Source organism: Chiloscyllium punctatum, chromosome 20 (genome assembly GCF_047496795.1).
Source record: "Chiloscyllium punctatum isolate Juve2018m chromosome 20, sChiPun1.3, whole genome shotgun sequence".
Classification (NCBI taxonomy): domain Eukaryota; kingdom Metazoa; phylum Chordata; class Chondrichthyes; order Orectolobiformes; family Hemiscylliidae; genus Chiloscyllium; species Chiloscyllium punctatum.
The window spans coordinates 8,332,783-8,356,025 of NC_092758.1; the positions used below are offsets into that span (position 1 = coordinate 8,332,783).

The 23,243-nt window shown below is 42.0% G+C and overlaps 3 protein-coding genes across 3 annotated transcripts; all 3 read right to left on the bottom strand.

Annotated features, from left to right (window-relative positions):
- Positions 1-9: 9 nt before the first annotated feature.
- LOC140491854 (protocadherin gamma-C5-like) lies at positions 10-2,518 on the bottom strand. Its single transcript, XM_072590266.1, has one exon. The coding sequence runs from the start codon at positions 2,392-2,394 to the stop codon at positions 10-12; it is 2,385 nt and encodes a 794-aa protein (XP_072446367.1). The 5' UTR covers positions 2,395-2,518.
- Positions 2,519-9,254: 6,736 nt separating this feature from the next.
- On the bottom strand, positions 9,255-12,970 carry LOC140491857 (protocadherin gamma-C5-like). Its single transcript, XM_072590270.1, has one exon. The coding sequence runs from the start codon at positions 12,211-12,213 to the stop codon at positions 9,823-9,825; it is 2,391 nt and encodes a 796-aa protein (XP_072446371.1). The 5' UTR covers positions 12,214-12,970; the 3' UTR covers positions 9,255-9,822.
- A 98-nt stretch (positions 12,971-13,068) lies between these two features.
- On the bottom strand, positions 13,069-21,985 carry LOC140491856 (protocadherin alpha-C2-like). Its single transcript, XM_072590269.1, has one exon. The coding sequence runs from the start codon at positions 21,839-21,841 to the stop codon at positions 19,448-19,450; it is 2,394 nt and encodes a 797-aa protein (XP_072446370.1). The 5' UTR covers positions 21,842-21,985; the 3' UTR covers positions 13,069-19,447.
- Between the last annotated feature and the right edge of the window lie 1,258 nt (positions 21,986-23,243).

Here is a 23,243-nt window from a genome sequence, read left to right on the forward strand (position 1 = left end):
TTCAAAGAATTAATGATAACCCTGGGGCAAGGTAGGATTGCAAGGCTTTAGGAACAAAAAATCGCTCTTGGATGATTCTGGTGATAAACAGACAGTATAACGATAAGTGTCCGAAACGGGCAGAGTTTGCCCACAGTAATTTGTAGAAGCTTTCGGCTCGGGTCTTTGACTAAATCCATCAATGGAATCTTCTGATTTACAACAACATATTGTGGAGTTGTCTTTAGGAAAACTCCTGTCTTGTTTGCACTTGATGCCAAAAAGGAAAATGATAATTGCAAGGAATAAAAAAGATGTTGACCCCAAAATGATGATCAAATAAAGATTTAACTGGGAATGTTGTTCAGTTTCCCTGACCAGATTGTTCTGATCTGAAGATCTTTCAGTAATATTGCCAAAAAGTAACAAGACGATTGTAAGGGTGCTAGAGAGGGTGGGCTGCCCATTATCCCTCACCAAGATGACCAGAGATTGTGTGGAAGTATCTTGTTCCAAAATGGCTCGGGTTGTTCTGATTTCGCCAGTGTTAAGCCCCACACTGAATAAACTGGGAACAGTGGCTTTCACCGCCTGGTAAAACAACCGTGCGTTCTGACCGGAATCGGCATCAGTTGCGATTACTTTGGTGACCAAGTAACCTTGGCTCGCTGACTGAGGCACGATCACCTCCGCTTCTGATCCGCTCTGTGCTGACGGTGAAACAATGACTGGAGCGTTGTCATTTTGATCCAGGATAATTACATTGACTGTTGCGCTGCTGCTCAGTGGAGGAACTCCAGCATCACGGGCTTGAACTTGGACCTGGAAGCTCTTCAACTGTTCATAGTCAAATGAGCGCTGTGCGTAAATGGTCCCGTTCATAGAATTGACTTTAAGGTAGGTGGCCACCGGTGAATCTCGAAAGGTCTCTTTGAAAGAATAAAAGACATAGGAATTCTGATCCAGGTCAGGGTCGGACGCAGTCACAGTGAAAATAGAAGCACCCGGAAAGTTGTTCTCTGTCACATACACCGTGTACGTGCGTCGCACAAACATTGGAGCGTTATCATTTTCGTCAAGAATGGAAATCTGGACGGTTTTATTTGATGACCAAGAGGGCCTCCCCGAGTCCCAGGCTAAAATGGATACATTATATCCAGGAGTAGCTTCACGATCCAGTGGCGCTGTGGTTATCAATTTATAATGGGTACTTGAAGACATTTGAAGTTTAAAAGGAACGTTCATCGGGACTTTACAGTGCACCTGTCCGTTTTTTCCACTATCACGATCTATTACGTTGATCAAAGCTGTTACAGTCCCAACAGTAGCACTTTCTGGAACCATGCTAACCACAGATGTCAGTAAAATTTCAGGGGCATTATCATTCACATCAATTACCCTAATCACGACTTTACAATGCCCTGAAATTACAGGTAAACCATTGTCCAGAGCTTGAAGATCCAGAGAATATGTGTCATCTTCTTCATAATCAATTGCGCCTTGGATTCTAATCTCTCCCGTTCGAGGATCCAAGCTGAACAATTCCTGTACACTCTGTGAAACACGGTTACTGAAAGTGTAGGTTACCTCAGCATTCAAACCTTCGTCTGGATCAGTGGCATGGACTGTAGCCACCAAGGTGCCCCTGGGTGAGTTCTCTACCAGGTCGACCCTGTAAACTTTGCGATCGAATACGGGCGCATTATCATTGATGTCCAGCACTGTAATGAGAATACGAGCGGTCCCGGATCTGGGAGGACTCCCTCCGTCGGTGGCTGTCAGCACCAGTTGAAAAGATGATTGACGTTCGCGATCCAACGGTTTCTCCAACAACAGCTCGACAATTTTTGCACCATCTTCGACGGTCTCCACTTGTAGACTGAAGTGCGCATTTGGACTGAGGCTGTAAGTCATGACGGTATTCATTCCCACGTCTGGATCGAGAGCGCTCTCTAGCGGAAATCGGGAGCCTGTTGTTATGGATTCCGCCATTTGTGAAAGTATGGTACTCTCCGGGAAACTGGGCGCATTATCGTTAATATCAACAATCTCCACTTCCCCGCGCAACATCTCCAAAGGTTGTTCTACGACAATCTCGAAAGGGAGTACACAAACTGACATCTGTCCACATAGTTTCTCTCGATCTATCCTTTCCTTCGTAAATAAAGCACCCGTCTCTATATTCACCTTCAGACACTGCCTTTTACCAGCAGACGCCAGTCGGAATTGTCGACCTGACAACCTGCGGACGTTCAATCCTAAATCTTCCGCAACATTTCCAACAAAAGCGCCAGGCTCCATTTCCTCGCGAATGGAGTAGCGAATTTTTCCGAAAGCCAGGTCTGACAAAAGCAGAAGTAATATTAAATCGAATAGCTTGTATTTTAAGGCGGTGGTGAATGATGATTCTGCCATTGTCAGTTATAGTTTGGAGACTTGGAGAAAAAAGAACAAATCGACAGACGATAGAGGGAAACAGCAGCCCAACCTTATACCAGACAGAGTAGCGGATATATCCAAATGTCGAAGTGAATTCACACCGATCTTTCCGCAAAATGAACCACAGCAATTCCGTTTCGGTTCTCGTCCGGGCAGGAGGAGGAGCAATAGATCTCTGCTGGCATTTGAGACTCTCATTGGACGGCAGCGACACAGCGAGTCTCTGCCTATATTTACGCCACTTTTTTCTTAAAGCTGCACAGTCCATAATTTGAGGGCTTCAATCCTACTGTGCAACCATAATACGTACAACCTGGCATAAAAAGCAGTCTAATTCCTCTAATCGGCCTTTTTTTAAAAAGGGTGTTATTAGTCTTTTTGAAGGGAATTTAAATCAGAAATTTGAGTCTTGCAATCGATGATCCTCGCATATAATCTCCAATGAAACAACATAAGTTATTCGTTTTCCACAATTACATTTGAACTTTGATCAATAATCAAGCCACTTAAGAAAAGCAAATTATAGTTATAAAGAAATAGAGATGTACAGCATGGAAACAGTTCTACTGGTCCAACTCATCTATGCCGACCAGACATCCTAAATTAATCTAGTCCCCCCAATTGCCAGCACTTGGGCCATATCCTTCTAAACCTTCCTGTTTATATACCCATCCAGACACCTTTTAAAGGTTGTAATTGCACCAGCCTCCACCACTTCCTTTGGCATCTCATTCAGTACACGCGTGATCATCTAAGTGAAAAAGTTGGCCCTTAGCTCCCTTAAAATCTTTTCACTCTCACCCTAAACCTATGCCGTCTAGTTCTGCCCTCCCTCACTCCAGGAAGAAGACATTGTCTATTTACCCTATCCATGTCCCTCAAGATTAGATTTAAATGTTTTCAGTGTCCACAATTTAGTTGCAGAAGACAAATTATTTGTTTTCAATCGAACCTTATGTTTTGATCACAGTGTTGTACTTCACTTTTTTTTTTAAAATCTGTAATAACATAGCTAATTTTTCCAGAAGGCAACTGCAAAGTACGACACCAGTGTAATATGTCAGAAAACTTCAGAAACTCTGTTCACATCTCAGCTATATTTTCAGATATCTTCATTACGATTATATACTGGAGGTGAATCACATTAATCATTTCAAATGCCAGTTCGTTAGATGTTAAGTGGTCAAAAAAGGATTAAATATTTTGAGATAATAACATCTAATATGCAAAAATATATAAGGGAATTATGAATTATCACTTTGTCTGTGCTAGTAAGGTGTAGAATGAAAAAACTGTTTTAAAAAAGGATTAATAAGAAAAGCAATCAATGTAATTAATGCTATACTCTAACTTTCTGATGCACTCACCAGAATGTAATTCCTGATAAACTACTGTTTCCATTGTTAGTGTATAAGTGATTGGCATATACTTTTGTCATTGCCGTTCCAGTTACCTTAATTTGGGAGTAAAGAGGAATTTTGTGAACGTGTTCGCCGCTTGTGGGCTGTTGTGACACTGGGTAACTTGTCGAATCTGGCTATGTTTAAGATTAATCACAAACCATGAGCAACATATGCAACCAAATGCTGCAAATGCAAGAAAATAATAATGGAGGTAAGAAATAAGATTACACAAATTTAATTCTAGATTCAGCAAGTTGTGGCTTTAGGTAAAAGATGTAAAATGTACAAAGACAATTAAACCTATAATGAACTGTAAACTAATTTTTATTAAACTTATTTTTAAATCAAAAAACAACCAGATCGATTTGACTATTAATTAAGTGGACTGTGAGGTTAAATCCTCAGTGAAATTTCAGGTGTCATTCCCCTCCTTCCTCTGAAGTAACCCTACTTCACAACACAGGGTGGGATCATTCATCTAATATCCTTTGTAGTAAGAACCTGAGAGCTACTTACATTGTGTTACTTGTTTGGTTTGATAAAAGTCATTCTCTGAAGCTGTACATTTTGTTTTCTGCATTATACATTCTCGCTACAAGTTTACAATCAGTTTTTAAGTTTGCATGACACAAGTCTCAGGACTACTTTGTCGACCACCCATAGCATATGTTCAACATTTTCCAACAATATGATTTTGAGTGCGAGCAGCAGCTGAGTTTAAACGAACCCGGAAGGCTACAGCTAAGGTAAGACAGTTTGTTTTAAAATTACTTACCGGTAGCGGGCAGCGGTGTTTTTTTTCTCTTCACAGAAAGAGCGGGAATAGCAGGGGGAAGTGAAGACGACCAGAGGGGCAGCCAGGACCCGGATGTCGATGTAGCGCAAGCTTACCTGGGTAGGTTTTTTTTCTATAAAAGCGCGCAGGAAAGGAACCCGAGGCACTGCAGAGGTAGTGTTTCCCACCCGCCCTCCTCCTCTAACCTAATAATAAGACCCGTTGTGGTAAGTAGGTAAGTGCTGCATTTTGCTTGTTCTATTCTTTAGACCTAGTTTGTTTTTTTTTAAAAGGTTACTTTTAGAGGGATGGCAGTGAAGGCAGTGCAATGTTCCTCTTGCAACATGTTTGAGGTGAGGGATGCCATGGTCGTCCCTGCTGATTACACTTGCAGATAGTGCACCCATCTCCAGCTCCTCCAAGACCGTGTTAGGGAACTGGAGCTGGAGTTGGATGAACTTAAGATCATTCGGGAGGCAGACGGGGTCATAGATCGGAGCTTTAGGGAAGTAGTAACTCCAAAGATTGCACACAGATGGGTGACAGAGGGGGACTGGGAGGAAGCAGCCAGTGCAGGGACACCCTGCAGCCGTTCCCCTCAAGAACAAGTATACCGTTTTGGATACTTGTGGGGGGACGACTTACCAGGGGTAAGCAATGGGGTTCAGGCCTCTGGCACGGAGCCTGTCCCCGTTCCTCAGAAGGGAAGGGTGGAGAAGAGCAGAGCAATAGTTATTGGGGACTCGATAGTTCGGGGCACAGATAGGCGGTTTTGTGGGGGCAAGAGAGACTCACGTTTGGTATGTCGCCTCCCAGGTGCAAGGGTACGTGACGTCTCTGATCGTGTTTTCCGGGTCCTTAAGGGGGAGGGGGAGCAGCCCGAAGTCGTGGTCCACATTGGCACCAACGAGATAGGTAGGAGGAGGGATGAGGATGTTAGGCAGGCTTTCAGGGAACTAGGTTGGAAGCTCAGAGTTAGAACAAACAGAGTTGTTGTCTCTGGTTTGTTACCCGTGCCACGTGATAGAGAGTCAAGGAATAGGGAGAGAGAACAATTAAATGCGCGGCTACAGGGATGATGCAGGAGGGGGGGATTCCGGTATCTGGATAACTGGGGTTCTTTCTGGGGAAGGTGGGACCTCTATAAACAGAATGGTCTGCACCTAAACCTGAGGGGCACCAGTATCCTTGGGGGGAGGTATGTTAGTGCTCTGGGTGGGGGGGGGGGGGGGGTTAAACTAACTCTGCAGGGGCATGGGAACCTATAATGTAGCTTTAGGGTGCAGGACCTGGAGTGTAGGGAGGTTAGGAACATGGCATCAATCTCAAAGGAGGGCGCCTGTAAACAGGAAATTGGCTTGAAATGTGTATATTTCAATGCAAGAAGAATACAAAATAAGGTAGATGAAATTGCAGCGTGAGTTGGTACCTGGGATTTCGATGTTGTGGCTATTACGAAGACATGGGTAGAACAGGGACAGGATTGGCTGTTGCAGGTTCCAGGGTTTAAATGTTTTAGTAGGGTCAGAGGTGGGGGTAAAAGAGGGGGAGGTGTGGCATTGCTTGTCAAAGATAGTATTACAGCGGTGAAAAGAGCGATGGATGAAGACTCGCCATCTGAGGTAGTTTGGGCTGAGGTTAGGAATAGGAAAGGTGAGGTCACCCTGTTAGGAGTTTTCTACAGGCCTCCCAATAGTCCGAGAGACATAGAAGAAAGGATTGCGAAGATGATTCAGGAGAAGAGTGAAAGTAATAGGGTGGTTGTTATGGGGCACTTTAACTTTCCTGATATTGACTGGGAAAGCTATAGCTCGAGTTCATTAGATGGGTCGGTGTTTGTCCAATGTGTGCAGGAGGGTTTCCTGACATAATATGTAGACAGGCCAACAAGAGGTGAGGCCATACTGGATTTGGTTCTGGGTAACGAACCAGGTGTTAGAATTGGAGGTAGGTGTGCACTTTTGGGACAATGACCACAATTCAGTGACTTTTACTCCAGTGATGGAGAGGGATAAGTGTGCACTGCAGGGCAAGAATTATAGCTGGGGGCAGGGAAATTATGATGCGGTGAGGCATGACTTAGGATGCATGGCTTGGAAAAGTAGGCTTCAAGGCAAGGGCGCAATTGATATGTGGAACTTGTTCAAGGAGGAACTATTGAGTGTCCTGGATAAGTATGTACGTGTCAGGCAGAGAGGAAAGGGTCGTGTGAGGGAGCCGTGGTTTAATAAGGAATTTGAAACCCTTGTTAAAGGGAAGAGAGCGGCCTATGTAAAGATGAGGCGTGAAGGTTCAATTGGAGCGATTGAGAGTTATAAGGTAGCCAGGAAGGATCTGAAGAGAGAGCTAAGAACAGCAAGGAGGGGATATAAAAAGTCCTTAGTTGGTAGGATTAGGGAAAACCCAAAGGCTTTCTATCGGTATGTCAGGAATAAATGAATGACTAGGGTAGGAATAGGTCCAGTCAAGGATAATAGTGGGAAGTTGCGTGTGGAGGCTGAAGAGATTGGGGAGACACTGAATGAATACTTTTCGTCAGTAGTCACTCAGGAACAGGACATTGTTGCTGATGTGAATACTGAGTCACAATTAATTAGAATGGATGGCTTTGAGGTATGTCGGGAAGAGGTGTTGGAAATTCTGGAAAGGGTGAAAATAGATAAGTCCCCTGGGCCTGATGGCATTTATCCTAGGATTCTCTGGGAAGCAAGGGAGGAGATTGCAGAGCCATTGGCCTTGATTTTTATGTCCTCGTTGTCTACAGGAATAGTGCCAGAAGACTGGAGGATAGCAAATGTGGTTCCCTTGTTCAAGAAGGGGAGTAGGGATAACCCTAGTAACTATAGGCCGGTGAGCCTCACTTCTGTTGTGGGCAAAATCTTAGATAATTGTAAGGGATAGGATTTATGAACATCTGGATAGGAATAATGTGATCAAGGATAGTCAGCATGGTTTTGTGAAGGGCAGATCGTGCCTCACAAACCTTATTGAATTCTTTGAGAAGGTGACTAAGGAGGTGGATGAGGGAAAAGCGGTAGATGTGGTGTATATGGATTTTAGTAAGGCGTTTGATAAGGTTTCCCATGGTAGGCTACTGCAAAAAATACGGAGGTATGGCATTGAGGGTGAGTTGGAGGTTTGGATTAGGAATAGGCTGGCTGGAAGGAGACAAAGGGTAGTAGTTGATAGTAAAGCTTCATATTGGAGTGCGGTTACTAGCGATGTTCCATAAGGATCTGTTTTGGGACCATTGATGTTTGTAATTTTTATAAATGATCTAGAGGAGGGGCTAGAAGGTTGGGTGAGCAAGTTTGCGGATGATACGAAAGTCGGTGAAGTTGTTGACAGTGAGGAAGGATGTGTTAGGTGACAGCGGGATATAGATAAGCTGCAGAGCTGGGCAGAAAGGTGGCAAATGGAGGTCAATATGGGTAAGTGTGAAGTGATTCACTTTGGTATGAGTAACAAAAAGATGGGGTACTGGGCTAATGGTCGGATACTTGGTAGTGTGGATGAACAAAGGAATCTTCGTGTCCATGTACACAGATCTCTGAAAGTTGCCACCCAGGTAAATTGTGCGGTGAAGAAGGCATATGGCGAACTGGCTTTTATTGGTGGAGGAATTGAGTTCCGGAGTCCTGAGGTCATGTTGCAGTTGTATAAGACTCTGGTGAGGCCGCATCTGGAGTATTGTGTGCAGTGTTGGTCGCCATACCATAGGAAGAATGTGTAGGCACTGGAACGGGTGCAGAGGAGGTTGACCAGGATGTTGCCTGGTATGGTAGGAAGATCATATGAGGAAAGGCTGAGGTACTTGGGGCTGTTTTCATTGGAGAAAAGAAGGGTTAGGGGTGACTTGATCGATTTATACAAGATGTTTAGGGGTTTAGATAGGGTTGACCTTGAGAACCTTTTTCCACGTATGGAGTCAGCTATTACGAGGGGGTATAGCTTTAAATTAAGGGGTGGTAGGTATAGGACAGATGTTAGGGGTAGATTCTTTACTCAGAGTCGTGAGTTCATGGAATGCCCTGCCAGTCGCAGTGGTGGACTCTCCCTCGTTATGGGCATTTAAACGGGCATTGGATAGGCCTATGGAGGATAGTGGGCTAGTGTAGGTTAGGTGGAACATCGAGGTCCAAAGGGCCTGTACTGCGCTGTATTTTTCTATTCTTTGTTCTATGCATGTGTAACCCTTTAAATTTATTGAACAACAGATCCTAGGTTGGACAGCCGGACGGAAACTTACAACTTTGTTCTAATACAATAATTCAGCATGATGGTGGTTTTTGATTTCATTAATTTGATGTGTTAACGTGATTAATTATCCTTGGTTTTGCTGACATTTGACCTTATACCCCCGGTTTACGATCAGCTTAATGTCAGCGCTAAGCAGAACAGCCTCCCGGAAATGTTTAGAAAATAATATGCCAGTTGGTTTTGATACCTAGCTGAGTCTTATGGAGAACGTAAACGCCTACATTGGCCAACTGGACCACAGTACCTGTTTACGTGCTCCACTTTCTGTGTAAACGATATAATTCTCTGTGAGTACACAAAACAATTGAGCAAAGCAAAACAAATAGCGTGGCCTATGTTGACCGAAAAATATTTCTCGCCCCTCAGACTATGATATACTTAATGTCAAAGATATTATACTTTATTACACTAATACGTCATACATTAGCAACAGTTTTTTTTTTCTCAAATTTCGTGCCATTGCCAAGCTGCACCGAAAGATTATCAATGTAGAAGACGCCAGAGAAATCTACTACACCTTCCATGAATAATTAAATGTTCAGATAAGGCTATTATCAATATTATAAGTGTATCAGGTCGTTCAACTTACTCATGACAAAACAATAATGAAATATTATCTACGTGCATTCACGTATCAGTGGCCTGAGGTCACCTGTCCAGCTGACCATCAGTAAACTGACTTTTGAAGGTGATATCATTTATCATTTGTCTGTTAACTGTTAATAGCTCCATTCTCGGTTCGTAGATATCAGTCTGAGACGCGTCGCAGTATCATAAGTGTTTTTATTCTCCACTGTTTCTTTGACTAATAATATCGATAGTTACAGAATAGGAACGACCTTGTTTTCCACAAAAGAAATCTTTGATGTGGAAAAGCTTTAAAATTTCAACCAGAACTGATACATATGTGGATTTAACAAAGATTGACAGTAATTTCTTGTCTCATTTTTCTGGCGGAATCTGGCACTAGTCCTGAGATATGGGCGGAGTGTAGGGTTTCAAAAACAGAAAATCACTCTTTGCTGATTCCGGAGACAAACAAACCGCATAATGATGCGTTTCAGGGACACGAACAATCTTACCAGCCCCAGTATAGTTTAAAGATTCATTCAGCGCAGGTGTCGGGTTATAAACATCATTAGAATCATCGAGTCTGTAGCAGCAACCTGGGGAGTTGTAGTCTTCGATATTATTTCTGCCTTGTTTACATTTAATGCCAATCAACAAAATAATGGTTACAAAAAATATAAACGAAGTTGAACCTAAAATGACAATTAAATAAAGATTTATATCTGACACATGTTCAGAATTTGTAACGAAATTACTTGCCTCGGAGAACATTTCAGTGACATTTCCCATAATCAAAAAGATGATTGCAACAGTGCTGGAGAGGCTTGGTTGTCCATTATCCCTCACCAAGATGACCAGAGAATGTGTTGTGGCATCTTGCTCCAAAATGCCTCGCGTTGTTCTGATTTCGCCAGTGTTAAGCCCCACGTTGAACAAACTGGAGTAACTGGCTTTCAGCACTTGGTAGAATAGCCGTGCGTTCTGACCAGAATCAGCATCAGTTGCAATTATCTTGGTGACCAAGTAACCCTGGCTCGCTGCCTGAGGCACAATCACTTCCGCTGCTAATCCGCTCTGTGCTGACGGTGAAATAATGACTGGAGCGTTGTCATTTTGATCCAGAATAATCACTTTGACTGTTGAGCTGCTACTCAGTGGAGGAACTCCCTCATCACGGGCTTGAACTTGGACCTGGAAGTTCTTCAGTTGTTCATAGTCAAAAGAGCGCAGTGCGTAAATGGTCCCGTTCATGGAATTAATATTGAGGTACGTATCCACTGGCAAATCTTGAATAAGGTTTGTCGTGAAGGAGTAGGTAATATGTGAATTCTGATTCAGGTCAGGATCGAACGCATTCACTGTGGAAATTGAAGCACCCGGAACATTGTTCTCCATCACATATATAGTGTACGTGGGTCGAGCAAACCGGGGATAGTTGTCATTTACGTCAGAAAGAGAGATCTGGATGGTTTTATTTGTTGATAGTGGTGATGACCCCAGGTCCCATGCTGTAACAGGTATATTATACAAAGGATTAACTTCGCGATCCAACAAGCCGCTAGTAATCAACTTGTAATTGTTGCTCAAAGATGTTTGAAGCTTGAAGGGAATGTCCAAAGGAATCTGACAGTGGACCTGCCCGTTTTGTCCAGAATCACGATCTATTACATTAATTAAAGCTACCAGTGTCCCTTGTGCTGCATCTTCTGGCACCATGTTAGATACTACGGTCACTTTTACCTCAGGGGCGTTATCATTCACGTCAGTTACTTTAATTAAGACTTTAGAATGCCCTGCAATTTCTGGCGAACCATGGTCTACAGCTTGAATATCAAGCGAATAACTACCTGCTTCTTCAAAATCAGGCATTCCTTGAACAGTAATGTCTCCTGTTCGCGGATCCAAATAGAACAATTCATGCATTTTCTGTGAAACACGGTTACTGAAAGTATAGGTTACCTCAGCATTCGAACCTTCGTCTGGATCAGTGGCATGGACTGTAACTATTAAGGTTCCCCTGGGAGAATTTTCTACTAGGTTGGCCTTATAGACTTTACGATCGAATACAGGCGCGTTATCGTTGCTGTCCAACACTGTAACGAGAATCTGAGCAGTCCCCGATCTGGGAGGACTCGCCCCGTCGGTGGCTGTCAGCAACAGCTGAAGAGATGCTTGACTTTCGCGGTCCAACTGTTTCTCCAGAAGCAACTCGATAGTTATGGCACCGTCTTCTGCAGTCTCCACTTGTAAACTGAAGTGTGCATTTGGGCTGAGGCTGTAAGTCGTGACTGAGTTTATCCCCACGTCTGGATCCAGGGCGCTCTCTAGTGGAAATCGCGAGCCTACTGCAATGCTTTCGGCCATCTGTAAGTGAATGGTACTCTCCGGAAAACTGGGAGCATTATCGTTAATATCAACAATCTCCACTTCACCGCGGTACATTTCGGGAGAATTTTCAAAAACAATTTGGAAAGAAATAATACAAGTGGGAATTGGTCCACAAAGTTGGTCTCTATCCATTCTCTCATTAACAAATAACATCCCATTTTGCAAATTTATTTCTAAATAGCGCTTTGTGTAGTCAGAGACCAAACGACCTTTCCGAACTAAAAATGTTCCAGTATCCATTCCCAAATCTTCAGCAATATTACCAATGATAGAGCGCTGCTCCTCTTCTTCGGAAACCGAATAGCGAATCTGCCCAGAAACCACATCCAGTGCACAGACGAGGAAAATAAAAAATATCACCGTGAATTTCAAGGCGTTGTTGCTTTGTGAATACGCCATTGTTACCGGACTGGATTATTTAGCAGAATCACAGATCCCAGGCTACATTCGGTTAGCGTCACCAGTCAGAGCCTTCAATATTCCTTCCGACACTTCGAATTCTTAATTTCACCAAGTATTTTCCTCTGTGCTTAGTTAAATTGCCGCACAGTCGAAGCGTAGGCACCTATTCTCAGTGGTTCTGCTCTCGCTCCCTGACGGGGGAGGAGCAATGGATCTCTCATTTATTTGAAATTCCTATTGGTGGGCAGCGACTCGACGCGTCCTTGTGAAACATGTCACCAGAAATTCTTAAAGCTGAGCAGTACCTGGAATTTTGACGATTGGAATAAGTCATTTAATGGTGTGCAACCTTAATATGCATTCCGCTGCTCAATTTGTTTTGTACCATTTCCCTCATAGTTGTTGCCAGTGCTTGTAAATGCGAATAGTCTCAATATCTGAGACCCCTGACCATTAATTATTCCGTTTGAATACCAATGGAACAGTTTTTCTGTTGCAACTCTTAATTGTATTCTAAGTGCGATCAGATTTGTATCTGATCTTCAACTATTGACAGTCCACCAACGGTGGTTTCCTTTTCGTTTCGAGAATGCTGTCTAACTTCATCCCTTAAATATATAATCGACATTAAACCCATATTCTACGCTCATGCGCGTAGCTGTTGAATTCCTGTGATTATCTTTTAGTTCCCACTGTGTATTGCTGGTAACATTATTCTGGCTAAATGTCTCAATTTGATCGTGAACAGGAGGAAGTTGAGATACCCTTCAATGTTGTTACGATTACTTTTGGTATCCCATGGAAGAAAATTCTAATGCAATGCTAAAACTCAGTTCAAAAAGTTGAGTCAACTTCGTGGAATCTGATTTATCTTTACAGGACAGCCATAATACGTTATCATGCGTTATCAAAAAGTGTGTTCATAACTGTAATCACAAAATGTTTAGCATATTAATGAACAGTTATAGGTAAGTTATAGAAAGCAAACTATCCTCGACAATACAATTCAAATAGGAACCAAAAGCAAAAATACACCATGAAAAGTTAAGGTCGGCAGCAAAAATGCAGAAGCATCGCCTATTAGCATTGACAACATACTCTCACTTCAGTATTATTAGTGAATGTGAACAGTTTATAAACCATGACACTGTTTGAACAAGCTTTATAGCAGTTTATAAAATCGATCTTTTCAACGAAACCCTGAAAGAGGTATCGTTAATTCATTTCAGAAATCCCAATAATTTTTGTATTATTATTAACCAAGTAGCATGTTTACAGCCAAAGATAGTTTTTTTAGTGCCTTGTTAAAACCATATGCCTCGTAGTGGAGGAAGAAATACATCAGCAACTTATGAAATGAGAAAAAAAATCATGAAATGATATTTATGACAGCTTGGGGTAATAGATTTAACTTAAGAGGCAAGCGGTTTAGAGAAGATAAGAGGAAAATATTTTTCACCCAGAAAGTGGTTAGAATTTCGATCTCATTGCCTGTAAGGGTGGTAAACGCAGAAACCCTCATTACAATTAGGCAGGTTTCAGACGTACACTTGTGATGCCAAGGCATACAAGAATCTTGACCAAGTACTGGAAAATGGGATTGGGATACTTAAGAGGTTATTTTTGACCAGCAGAGACTCGATCGAACACAGGCCCATTGAGTTGCTGTGGAGCTCTATGGCTTTATGACTATAAGGGATTGCAGTTAAATAAATAGACAAGATGTTAGATGGAAAGCGATTGCTCAGGCTATTTTTTAATCAGTACACAGGAATCACAGCTGGAATGAGTGAATTGCTGGATCAAGAAATAATCAGAACAGTTGAGGTAAGAAAATAGTAAAAGCAACAGTAATCTTTAACATAATAATGTTTAAGTAGTGACTGTGAAAAATGAATAAGTCAGGTAAAGCCTGAAGTAACAGATTAGGCAAAAGCTAATTTTGACGGGATAAGATATTCTAATGTTGCAACTTTGCAGAACAGGTGCTTCTGAGATTTGTTTCATCAAATTGTAATGATTCCACAGCATCTATAACCATGTTTGAGAGGGATTTCGACCATGTTTGCCGCATTTCCTGCACTTCTGTTCTTCCCTCTCCCCCAGACCATAATGGGGTTTCCAATGTCTTCGTCTTACATCCCACCTAGTTTCCATTTTCAGTTAATAGTTTCCCATTATTTCCACCTCAGCCTGATGCCACAACCAAGTACACACTCCCATCCACCTTCTCCTTTCAAGTTGCAAACGGACCCTTCCTCTGCGCTGTACTGGTGCTCTCCTCAGTCAACTGCAACACCCAACCCTCTTCCGATAATCTTTACATGTAACATGCAAGAGATCTCACAAATGTATTTTCACCTCCTCTACCTCTCACTCTCCAAGGTGTCAAGCATATTGTTTCCAGTGACATCAGTGATTTATGTGCATTTTGTTTAAATCCAATGTTCACAATGCCATTTTCTCTAAATTGCACGAAAAAATGCAGATTGGATAACTTTTGGGTATCAATGCATCCATTCCATCATACTGGGTTTCTGGTGGCCTGTCATTTGCTCTCAGACTGACAACTACTTCCTAAACTTATCGCTCTATTCCACGACGGCTTAGTGTAGCTTCGGACACAACACCTCACCTTTCAGTTAGGCACTTTACAGTCGACTGGACTCAACACTGAGATCAACAATTTCAGACCAAAATTACTTGTGTCTTATTTCTATCTGGATATTCTGACAGATTGTGTGTGTGTGTGCGTGTCTGTGTGTATAACGTGTTAGCATCGGTAATGGTAGCCAGAAATCTATGCTGATCATTTAAGAACCATTTGACTTCCTATTGTTGCTTTGCAATGTAAACCGCCCTTTTCATCCTTCATTCCTATGCGTGACTCCAGATCCATAGCAATGCAGTTGACTCTGAAATGACCCAACTAGCCATAGACCTGCAATTCGGGGTGGGTAATAAATACTAGTCTTGCCAGAGATGTCTGCATCACGTGAATGTCGTTGTGTACAAACCAACAGTAGATAGAAGTAGAAATATTTAGTTGCTACTTCTCTGTTGTCAGTCACTAGAGAGATTAACATCGTGCTATGAAATGAGTGATAGATTTTTAAAACGACATATTGCGTGGCACGGTGGCTCAGTTGTTAGTACTGCTGTCTCACAGCGCCAAGAAACCAGGTTCCATTCCCGTCTTGGGCGACTGTCTGTGTAGTTTATACATTCTGCCCGGGTCTGCGTGGGTTTCCTCCCACAATTCAAAGATGTGCAGGTTAGGTGGTTTGGCAGTGCTAAATTGCCCAAAAAGTGTTCAGGGATGCGTAATTTAGGTGCATTAGTCAGGAGAATATGTAGAGTAATAGGGTGAGGGAATGGGTCTGGTTGGGTTACTGTTTCAAGGGTCGATGTGGACCTGTTGGGCCAAATGGCCTGTTTCCACACTGTAGGGATTCAATGAATATATAACATACAATAGACAATAGGTGCAGGAGTAGGCCATTTTTCCCTTCCTGCCTGCACCACCATTCAATATGATCATGCTGATCGTCCTTAATCAATCAGTATCCTTTTCCTGCCTTATCTCCATAACCTTTGATTCCACTATCCTTGAGAGATCTATCCAACTCTTGCTTAAATGAAGCCAGAGACTGGGCCTCCACTGCTCTCTGGGGCAGAGCATTCCACACAGCCACCACTCTCTGGGTGAAGAAGTTTCTCCTCATCTCTGTCCTAAATGGTCTACCCCGTATTTTTAAGCTGTGTCCTCTGGTTCAGCACTCGCCGATCAACGGAAACATGTTTCCTGCCTCCAGAGTGTCCAATCCTTTAATAATCTTATATGTCTCAATCAGATCCCCTCTCAGTCTTCTAAACTCAAGGGTATAGAAGCCCAGTCGCTCCAGTCTTTCAGCATAAGGTAGTCCCGCCATTCCAGGAATTGACCTGTGAACCAATGCTGCACTCCTTCAATAGCCAGAATGTCTTTCCTCAAATTTGGAGACCAGAACTGCACACAGTACTCAAGGTGTGGTCTCACCAGGGCCCTGTACAGCTGCAGAAGAACCTCTTTGCTTCTATACTCAATCCCTCTTGTTATGAAGGCCAGCATACCATTAGCCTTCTTCACTACCTGCTGTACCTGCATGCTTACCATCATTGACTGGTGTACAAGAACACCCAGATCTCTTTGTACTGCCCCTTTACCTAAACTGATTCCATTTAGGTAATAATCTGCCTTCCTGTTCTTTCCACAAAGTGAATAACCATACATTTATCCACATTAAACTGCATCTGCCATGCATCTGACCACTCACCTAACCTGTCCAGGTCACCTTGTAATCTCCTAACATCCTCCTCACATTTCACCCTGCCACCCAGCTTAGTATCATCAGCAAATTTGCTAATGTTATTACTAATACCATCTTCTATATCATTAACATATATTGTAAAAAGCTGCAGTCCCAGCATTGATCCCTGCGGTACTCCACTAGTCTCTGCCTGCCATACCGAAATGGAGCTGTTTATCACTACTCCTGTCAGCCAACCAACTTTCAATCCAAGTTAGTACTTTGCCCCCAATACCATGCGTCCTAATGTAGGTCACTAACCTCCTATGTGGGACTTTATCAAAAGCTTTATGAAAGTCCAGGTACACTACATCTACTGGATCTCCCTCGTCCATCTTCAGAGTTACATCCTCAAAAAATTCGAGAAGATTAGTCAAGCATGATTTCCCTTCATAAATCCATGCTGACTCTGACCTATCCTGTTACTACTATCCAGATGTGTCATAATTTCATTCTTTATAATAGACTCCAGCATCTTTCCCACTACTGATGTCAGACTAACTGGTCTATAATTTCCTGCTTTCGCTCTCCCACCTTTCTTAAAAAGTGGTACAACATTAGCCACCCCCAATCCGCAGGAACTGATCCCAAATCTATCAAACTTTGGAAAATAATCACCAAAACATCCAAGATTTCTAGAGCCATATCCTTCAGGACCCTGGGATGTCGACCATCAGGCCCTGGGGACTTATCAACCTTCAGATCTAACAGTCTCTCCAACACCAATTCCTGGCAAATATAAATTTCCTTAAGTGCAGGCTCTTCAGCCACTGTTACCTCAGGGCGATTGCTTATGTCTTCTCCAGTGGACACAGATCTGAAGTAACAATTCAATTCTTCTGCCATTTCTTTGTTCCCCGTAATATGTTCCCCTGTTTCTGTCTTCAAGGGCCCATTGATAAACGAAATGAGGGAGTTCCATTATGTGAATGGATTGCCATTGAGCATTGCTAAGTTTGTCTAGATAGCTAAAGTACTCTTAAGTATATTAAAAAATTGATTAGGAAAGCAAAGAAAGTGCCAACATTTGAGTAAAGTTAATGACATTCATCGGTTTATAAAGGGAGCTAGGACAAATGTGGGAAACTACATGCTGTTACTCTAATATGACTGGCAGGAAATATAAAGCAATATGTACTCGCGTTTCTAACAGGCAGCCATCTGGAAGCAATAATAGGGTAGTAAGAATCATTTCTATGCTTGACCAACTCCATTGACTTCAGCAATGGAATAATAGTAACTGTTAATACTGACAAGTGATAAATGTAATAGCTGTGAATAAGATCATAGATGGAGAGAGAATATCACCACTTCTGTGTTGCTAGTGTAGCTGCTCAGACTTGAAAAAAAAAGGTGGGATATGATCAAATGTATCGTTGATGAGACCACATTTGCTCACAATTTAAAGCAATGATATTGACCTGGGAATTGTTTGACAAGGGAATTGGGGTACTGATATTAAAATCACGACATGTATCAATATGCATTAAAAGCCCATACCAAGAAACACGCGGATGCTCATTGGCTGAGGCTAGTATTGGAACAACAAAGAAGTGGTGATAATCTTCTCCGGGGCAGTTGCAAGCCAGACCTAGACTACTGTGTCTGGATCACGTCACTAAAATCAAAAGCATAGAGAGGCATTGGTGAAGTCTAAATGAAGATTCACAAACATTATTCCCAAACACAGATAATACATACATAGGAAAAATAAAAAATACACGAACTCTTTACTGTTCTAAAAAGAGACAATTGAGAGGTGACATCACAGAAGACATTAAGACAACAAATAGCTTCATTAGAGTTGAGTAGAGAGAGTAAACGTTTCCACGTCTGTAGGAGGGCAAAACTAGATTGCATCAATATAAGGTAGTCACTGAAAACTCCTTTGAGGAAACAATTTATTTCCTCGACAGAAAGTTTGAAATGTGAGGGTCCTTTTCATTCGAATTGAGAGAAATAATATGATGCATTTAAGAAGTTAAATAAGCATATGGGTGAGAAAAGGCTAGAATGACATGATGAGAGTGTTATATGGAAATGGCACACTCCAACGATGTGCAGGCCAGGTGAATTGGCCATGCTAAATTGCCCGTAGTGTTAGGTAAGGGGTAGATGTAGATGTAGGGGTATGGGTGGGTTACGCTTCGGCGGGGCGGTGTGGACTTGTTGGGCCGAAGGGCCTGTTTCCACACTGTAAGTAATCTAATCTAATCTAAAAACTGTTGTGAAGCAATGGAATCAGGATGGACCTATGGACTGAATGGTCTGTAGCTATGTAATGAACTTCATGCGTCTAGATTTAACACTTGAGATAAAGGAAAATGCAAATCTAAGAACATAAGTTCCTATCACTATCTTACATTAAGAGAGTCTATTTTGAATAGTTTATAATACGCTTTTGCATCTAGTTATAACGCTATACCAGGCAAAGGGAAGCCATGTTAACAATGAAGGAACATGAAACTGCACTAATCTGCCTATATCTGCTAACCCACAAAAGAAAACCTTCTGTGGGTTAGCTTAATATCAAGAAAGAAAAGACATCCAGATAATTATTTCCAAATAGAAATGGATAATAATATACCACCCCGCAAAGTATTCAGAGTACTGGTTTATCAACTTAGCACAGGGGCTGTTTCATAATGAGTGTTAGGAAAACTATGCACTACAATTCCAACTGGAACATTTTATATTGTAACGCTTTCTTTCCTTTACCATGTACCTGTTGATTTGTGCTATAAATGTTTTTTTTCCCTCCATTTGCAAATTAATAGGTATAAAAGGAATGAAATCTAGGCTTTCCAAGTGCAGTTAAGTAAATCAGATGTTTTATCAAGAGTAGGAAACTATTGACCTTGAATTCGCCACAGTTGTATCACTTAGCATTGCCCTTGAGGCATGTGTGGATTGCAGGGTTTCAAGAACAAAAAATCGCTCTTTGATGATTCCGGGGACAAGCAAACCGTGTATTGGTAGGTTTCTGGGAAAGGGATGTTCTGTCCAGTTCCGCTGTAGTTTAAAGAGTCTGTTGGCACCGAAGCCCGACTAAACGTTTCCTTCGCATTCATTCGGCTGCAGCAACAAGCAGGGGACCAATAGCCTGGAACATCATTCCTGTCCTGATGGCATTTCAGGACAACCAATAAAACAATGATTACAAGGAATATAAGCGAAGTTGAACTGAAAGCAGCAATCAAATAAAGATTTAGGTCAGAAGAGTAGTTAGGTGTACTGATTAAATTATTTGTATCCGAGCTTTTTTCACTAACATTGGCCAGGATGGACAGGACGATTGTAGCCGTGGTGGAGAGACGGGGCTGCCCGTTATCCTTCACCGAGATGACAAGATTGTGCGTACTGCCATCCTGGTCTAAAATGTTGCGCGTTGTTCGGATTTCTCCTGAATTACTGGAGATGGTGAAGAGAGTAAGATCGGTTGATCGAACCATCTGATAGGAGAGCCGTGCGTTCTGACCAGAATCGGCATCAGTTGCGATTATCTTAGTGACCAAGTAACCTTGGCCCGCTGATTGTGGCACGACCACTTCCGCTGCTGATCCGCTCTGTGCTGATGGTGAAACAATGATTGGAGCGTTGTCATTTTGATCCAGGATAATCACATTGACTGTTGCGCTGCTGCTCAGTGGAGGAACTCCCGCATCACGCGCTTGAATTTGGACCTGGAAGTTTTTGACATTCTCGTAATCGAAAGAGCGCAGCGCATAAATGGTCCCGTTCAATGAATTAATATTGAGATAGGTGGAGACTGGCGATTGCTGAATAATATCTTTGAAAGAATAAGAAATATAGGAATTCTGCTCCAGATCAGGATCAGATGCAGTCACCGTGGAAATTGAAGCACCCGGGACGTTGTTCTCCATTACATACTCTGTATATGTACGTCGAGCAAACCTTGGGGCATTGTCATTGATATCAGAAATCGAGATCTGGACGGTTTGATTTGACGATAATGGGGGAGACCCTGAATCCCACGCTAAAATAGGGATGTTATATACAGTGATAGTTTCACGATCCAACAAGCCACTTGTAATCAATTTGTAATGGTTGTTCAAAGAGGAGACAAGCTTAAATGGAAATTCCTTAGGAACCTGACAGTGGATTCGACCATTAGCTCCAGAATCGCGATCTGTTACATCGATCAAAGCTACCACAGTCCCGAGCTCTGCATCTTCTGGGACATTACTCGACAGTGAAGCCAGCTTTATCTTAGGGGCGTTATCATTCATATCAACAAGTTTGATCAACACTTTAGAATGGCCTGCGATTGCTGGTGAACCATTATCCATGGCTTGAACAGCGAGTTCGTAACTGCTCGCTTCTTCAAAATCCAAAGGCTCTTGAACTCTTACCTCTCCAGTATCTGGGTCCAAACTGAATAGTTCGCGCACTCTGCGAGAGACAAGGTTAATGAAAGAGTATTTTAACTCTGCATTGGTGCCTTGGTCTGGATCGACAGCGTTGATCTTGATCACGAAGGTACCTGGAGATGTGTTTTCCACTAAGCTCGCCCTGTACACTTCCTGGTCGAATGCAGGCGCGTTATCATTGATGTCAAGCAAATTAACGTTGATTTGAATGGTCCCAGATCTTGGAGGGGTCCCACCATCAAAGGCTGCTAATACCAGCTCAAAGGACGACTGCTGTTCTCGGTCCAAGGGCTTCTCTAACAGTAGCTCTGCAAGTTTAGTATTGTCCTCCCTTGTTTGCACATTTAATCTGAAGTGTTCATTCGGACTGAGTTTGTACGCGGTGACTGCGTTTGTCCCCACGTCTGGGTCGAGCGCGCTCTCTAGTGGAAAACGTGAGCCTGGCGCAATGTTTTCCGCTATTTGTAAGAGAATGGCACTCTCCGGGAAACTGGGCGAATTATCATTAATATCAACAATCTCGACTTCACCGCGGTACATTTCCAGAGGATTTTCTACTATTATTTGGAAATTTAGGATACACCTAGTGATTTGTGCACACAACTGTTCTCTGTCCATTCTTTCGTAAACAAACAAAACGCCGTTCTCCAGATTTACCTCCAAATGCTGTCTTCCGTCTACTGATGCAAGACGACATTTTCGAGCTGACAGTTGCCGAACGTTTAGTCCTAAATCTTCAGCGATATTCCCAACAAAGGTACCATATTCCAATTCCTCTAGAATAGAATACCGAATCTCTCCAAAAACTAGATTAATTGTACAAAGCAGGAGAATAAGAGTCAACATCTTAATTATAAAGGCGTTGTTGTTTTGTAGGTTCGCCATTGTGCCCGCGCCGGGTTGTTGTGGAAATTCTCAAATATATTTCAGGACAGGCACTGGCTTCGCTGCGAAATCCGTTTATAAATGAATCTATAAGTCAAATTTACAAATAATCGTTTTCTCACTCCGACCATCGCTCCATAATGTAACTTGATGTAAACGACAATTATCTTTCAGTCAGCTCTCTTTTTATCTTGAGGAGGGGCAATGGATCTCCCACTGCATCCGAGCTCTTTATTGGTCGACAGCGAGAAAAGGAGTTCCTGCCATTAATTGTGCCTTTCTAATCTTAAAGCTGCACTGGTCTATGAATGAACTATTTAGTGGTGCACAATTCATATAGGTACTCAACATAAACAGCTGCATTGTATGTTTTAATCGTTTTCTCCATAATCATCATAAACGTCTCCAAATTTTGGCATTTCCTTGATTTGAATTTTGATGCTTTGTTCTCAGTTCAAAAATAATGAAGGGCAAAGTTACATTATTTTGGTCACAATAAAAGCACGTTCACACTGGATAGCACTCATCAATTCTTGATCTGCAAAGCTGAGTTTCTATGCATTTTCATTGATGTTTTTTCACTTTTGATTGACGTCAACATCAAGTTCAATGTTTATGACCATGCAGACAGGAAAAGTCCATTAACCCTTTAGAACTGGATCCGCCAGACTAGTAGAGTACTACAACTCACAAACGGAATTTTATTTAGCCACCTTAGCCCTATGTCCCTGATAGTTATTTAACTCACATCTATGATCTTGATCAATTGTTCCATTGTCTACAACCTTTTAAGTCAAAGAATACGCAGATTTCTAAACCACTTAATAGCAGTACAAAATTATTTTGTTTTCTTTATATTTCAATCAGCAGATCCAATTAAGGATTAAAGAAGAGAAGATTGCAAATAAATTGGATGAGTGTGTGTGTTTGTCTGCATGCAAGTTGCTAACTTTGCTAATGAAGAAACTAGAGAGTGAAGGTGAATGCAGACTGATATGCTGCTTTGAAATGAAGTTGAAACAGGGAAGAACATTCTCTTTCTGTAATTTGGGAATTGCAACATATTGCAACACGTTGAGAAATAGTGCTAGAGAAATTATTATTAAAAAGTAAATACTAAGTGTGTCACGTTAAACTGAACTCACTTTTTGTATCCAATACAGAAATGACAAATAGATCCAAGAACATACAACGTCAATGTGGACGTCAAATTTTTCGTCCTTAAATTAGGCATTCTTGGAAAGGAGTGGACTACTTAGAAGGAAAGAGGAAACTAACCTTCAGATGCAATGGAAAGAAAATAGAAACCTTATTTGTACTGGCAGAATTCGTGAAGCTCAACGTATTAGAAAATATAAGTTCTTTTTTCGTCCTGGAATAAAGGTTTTATGGAAGGCCCGTA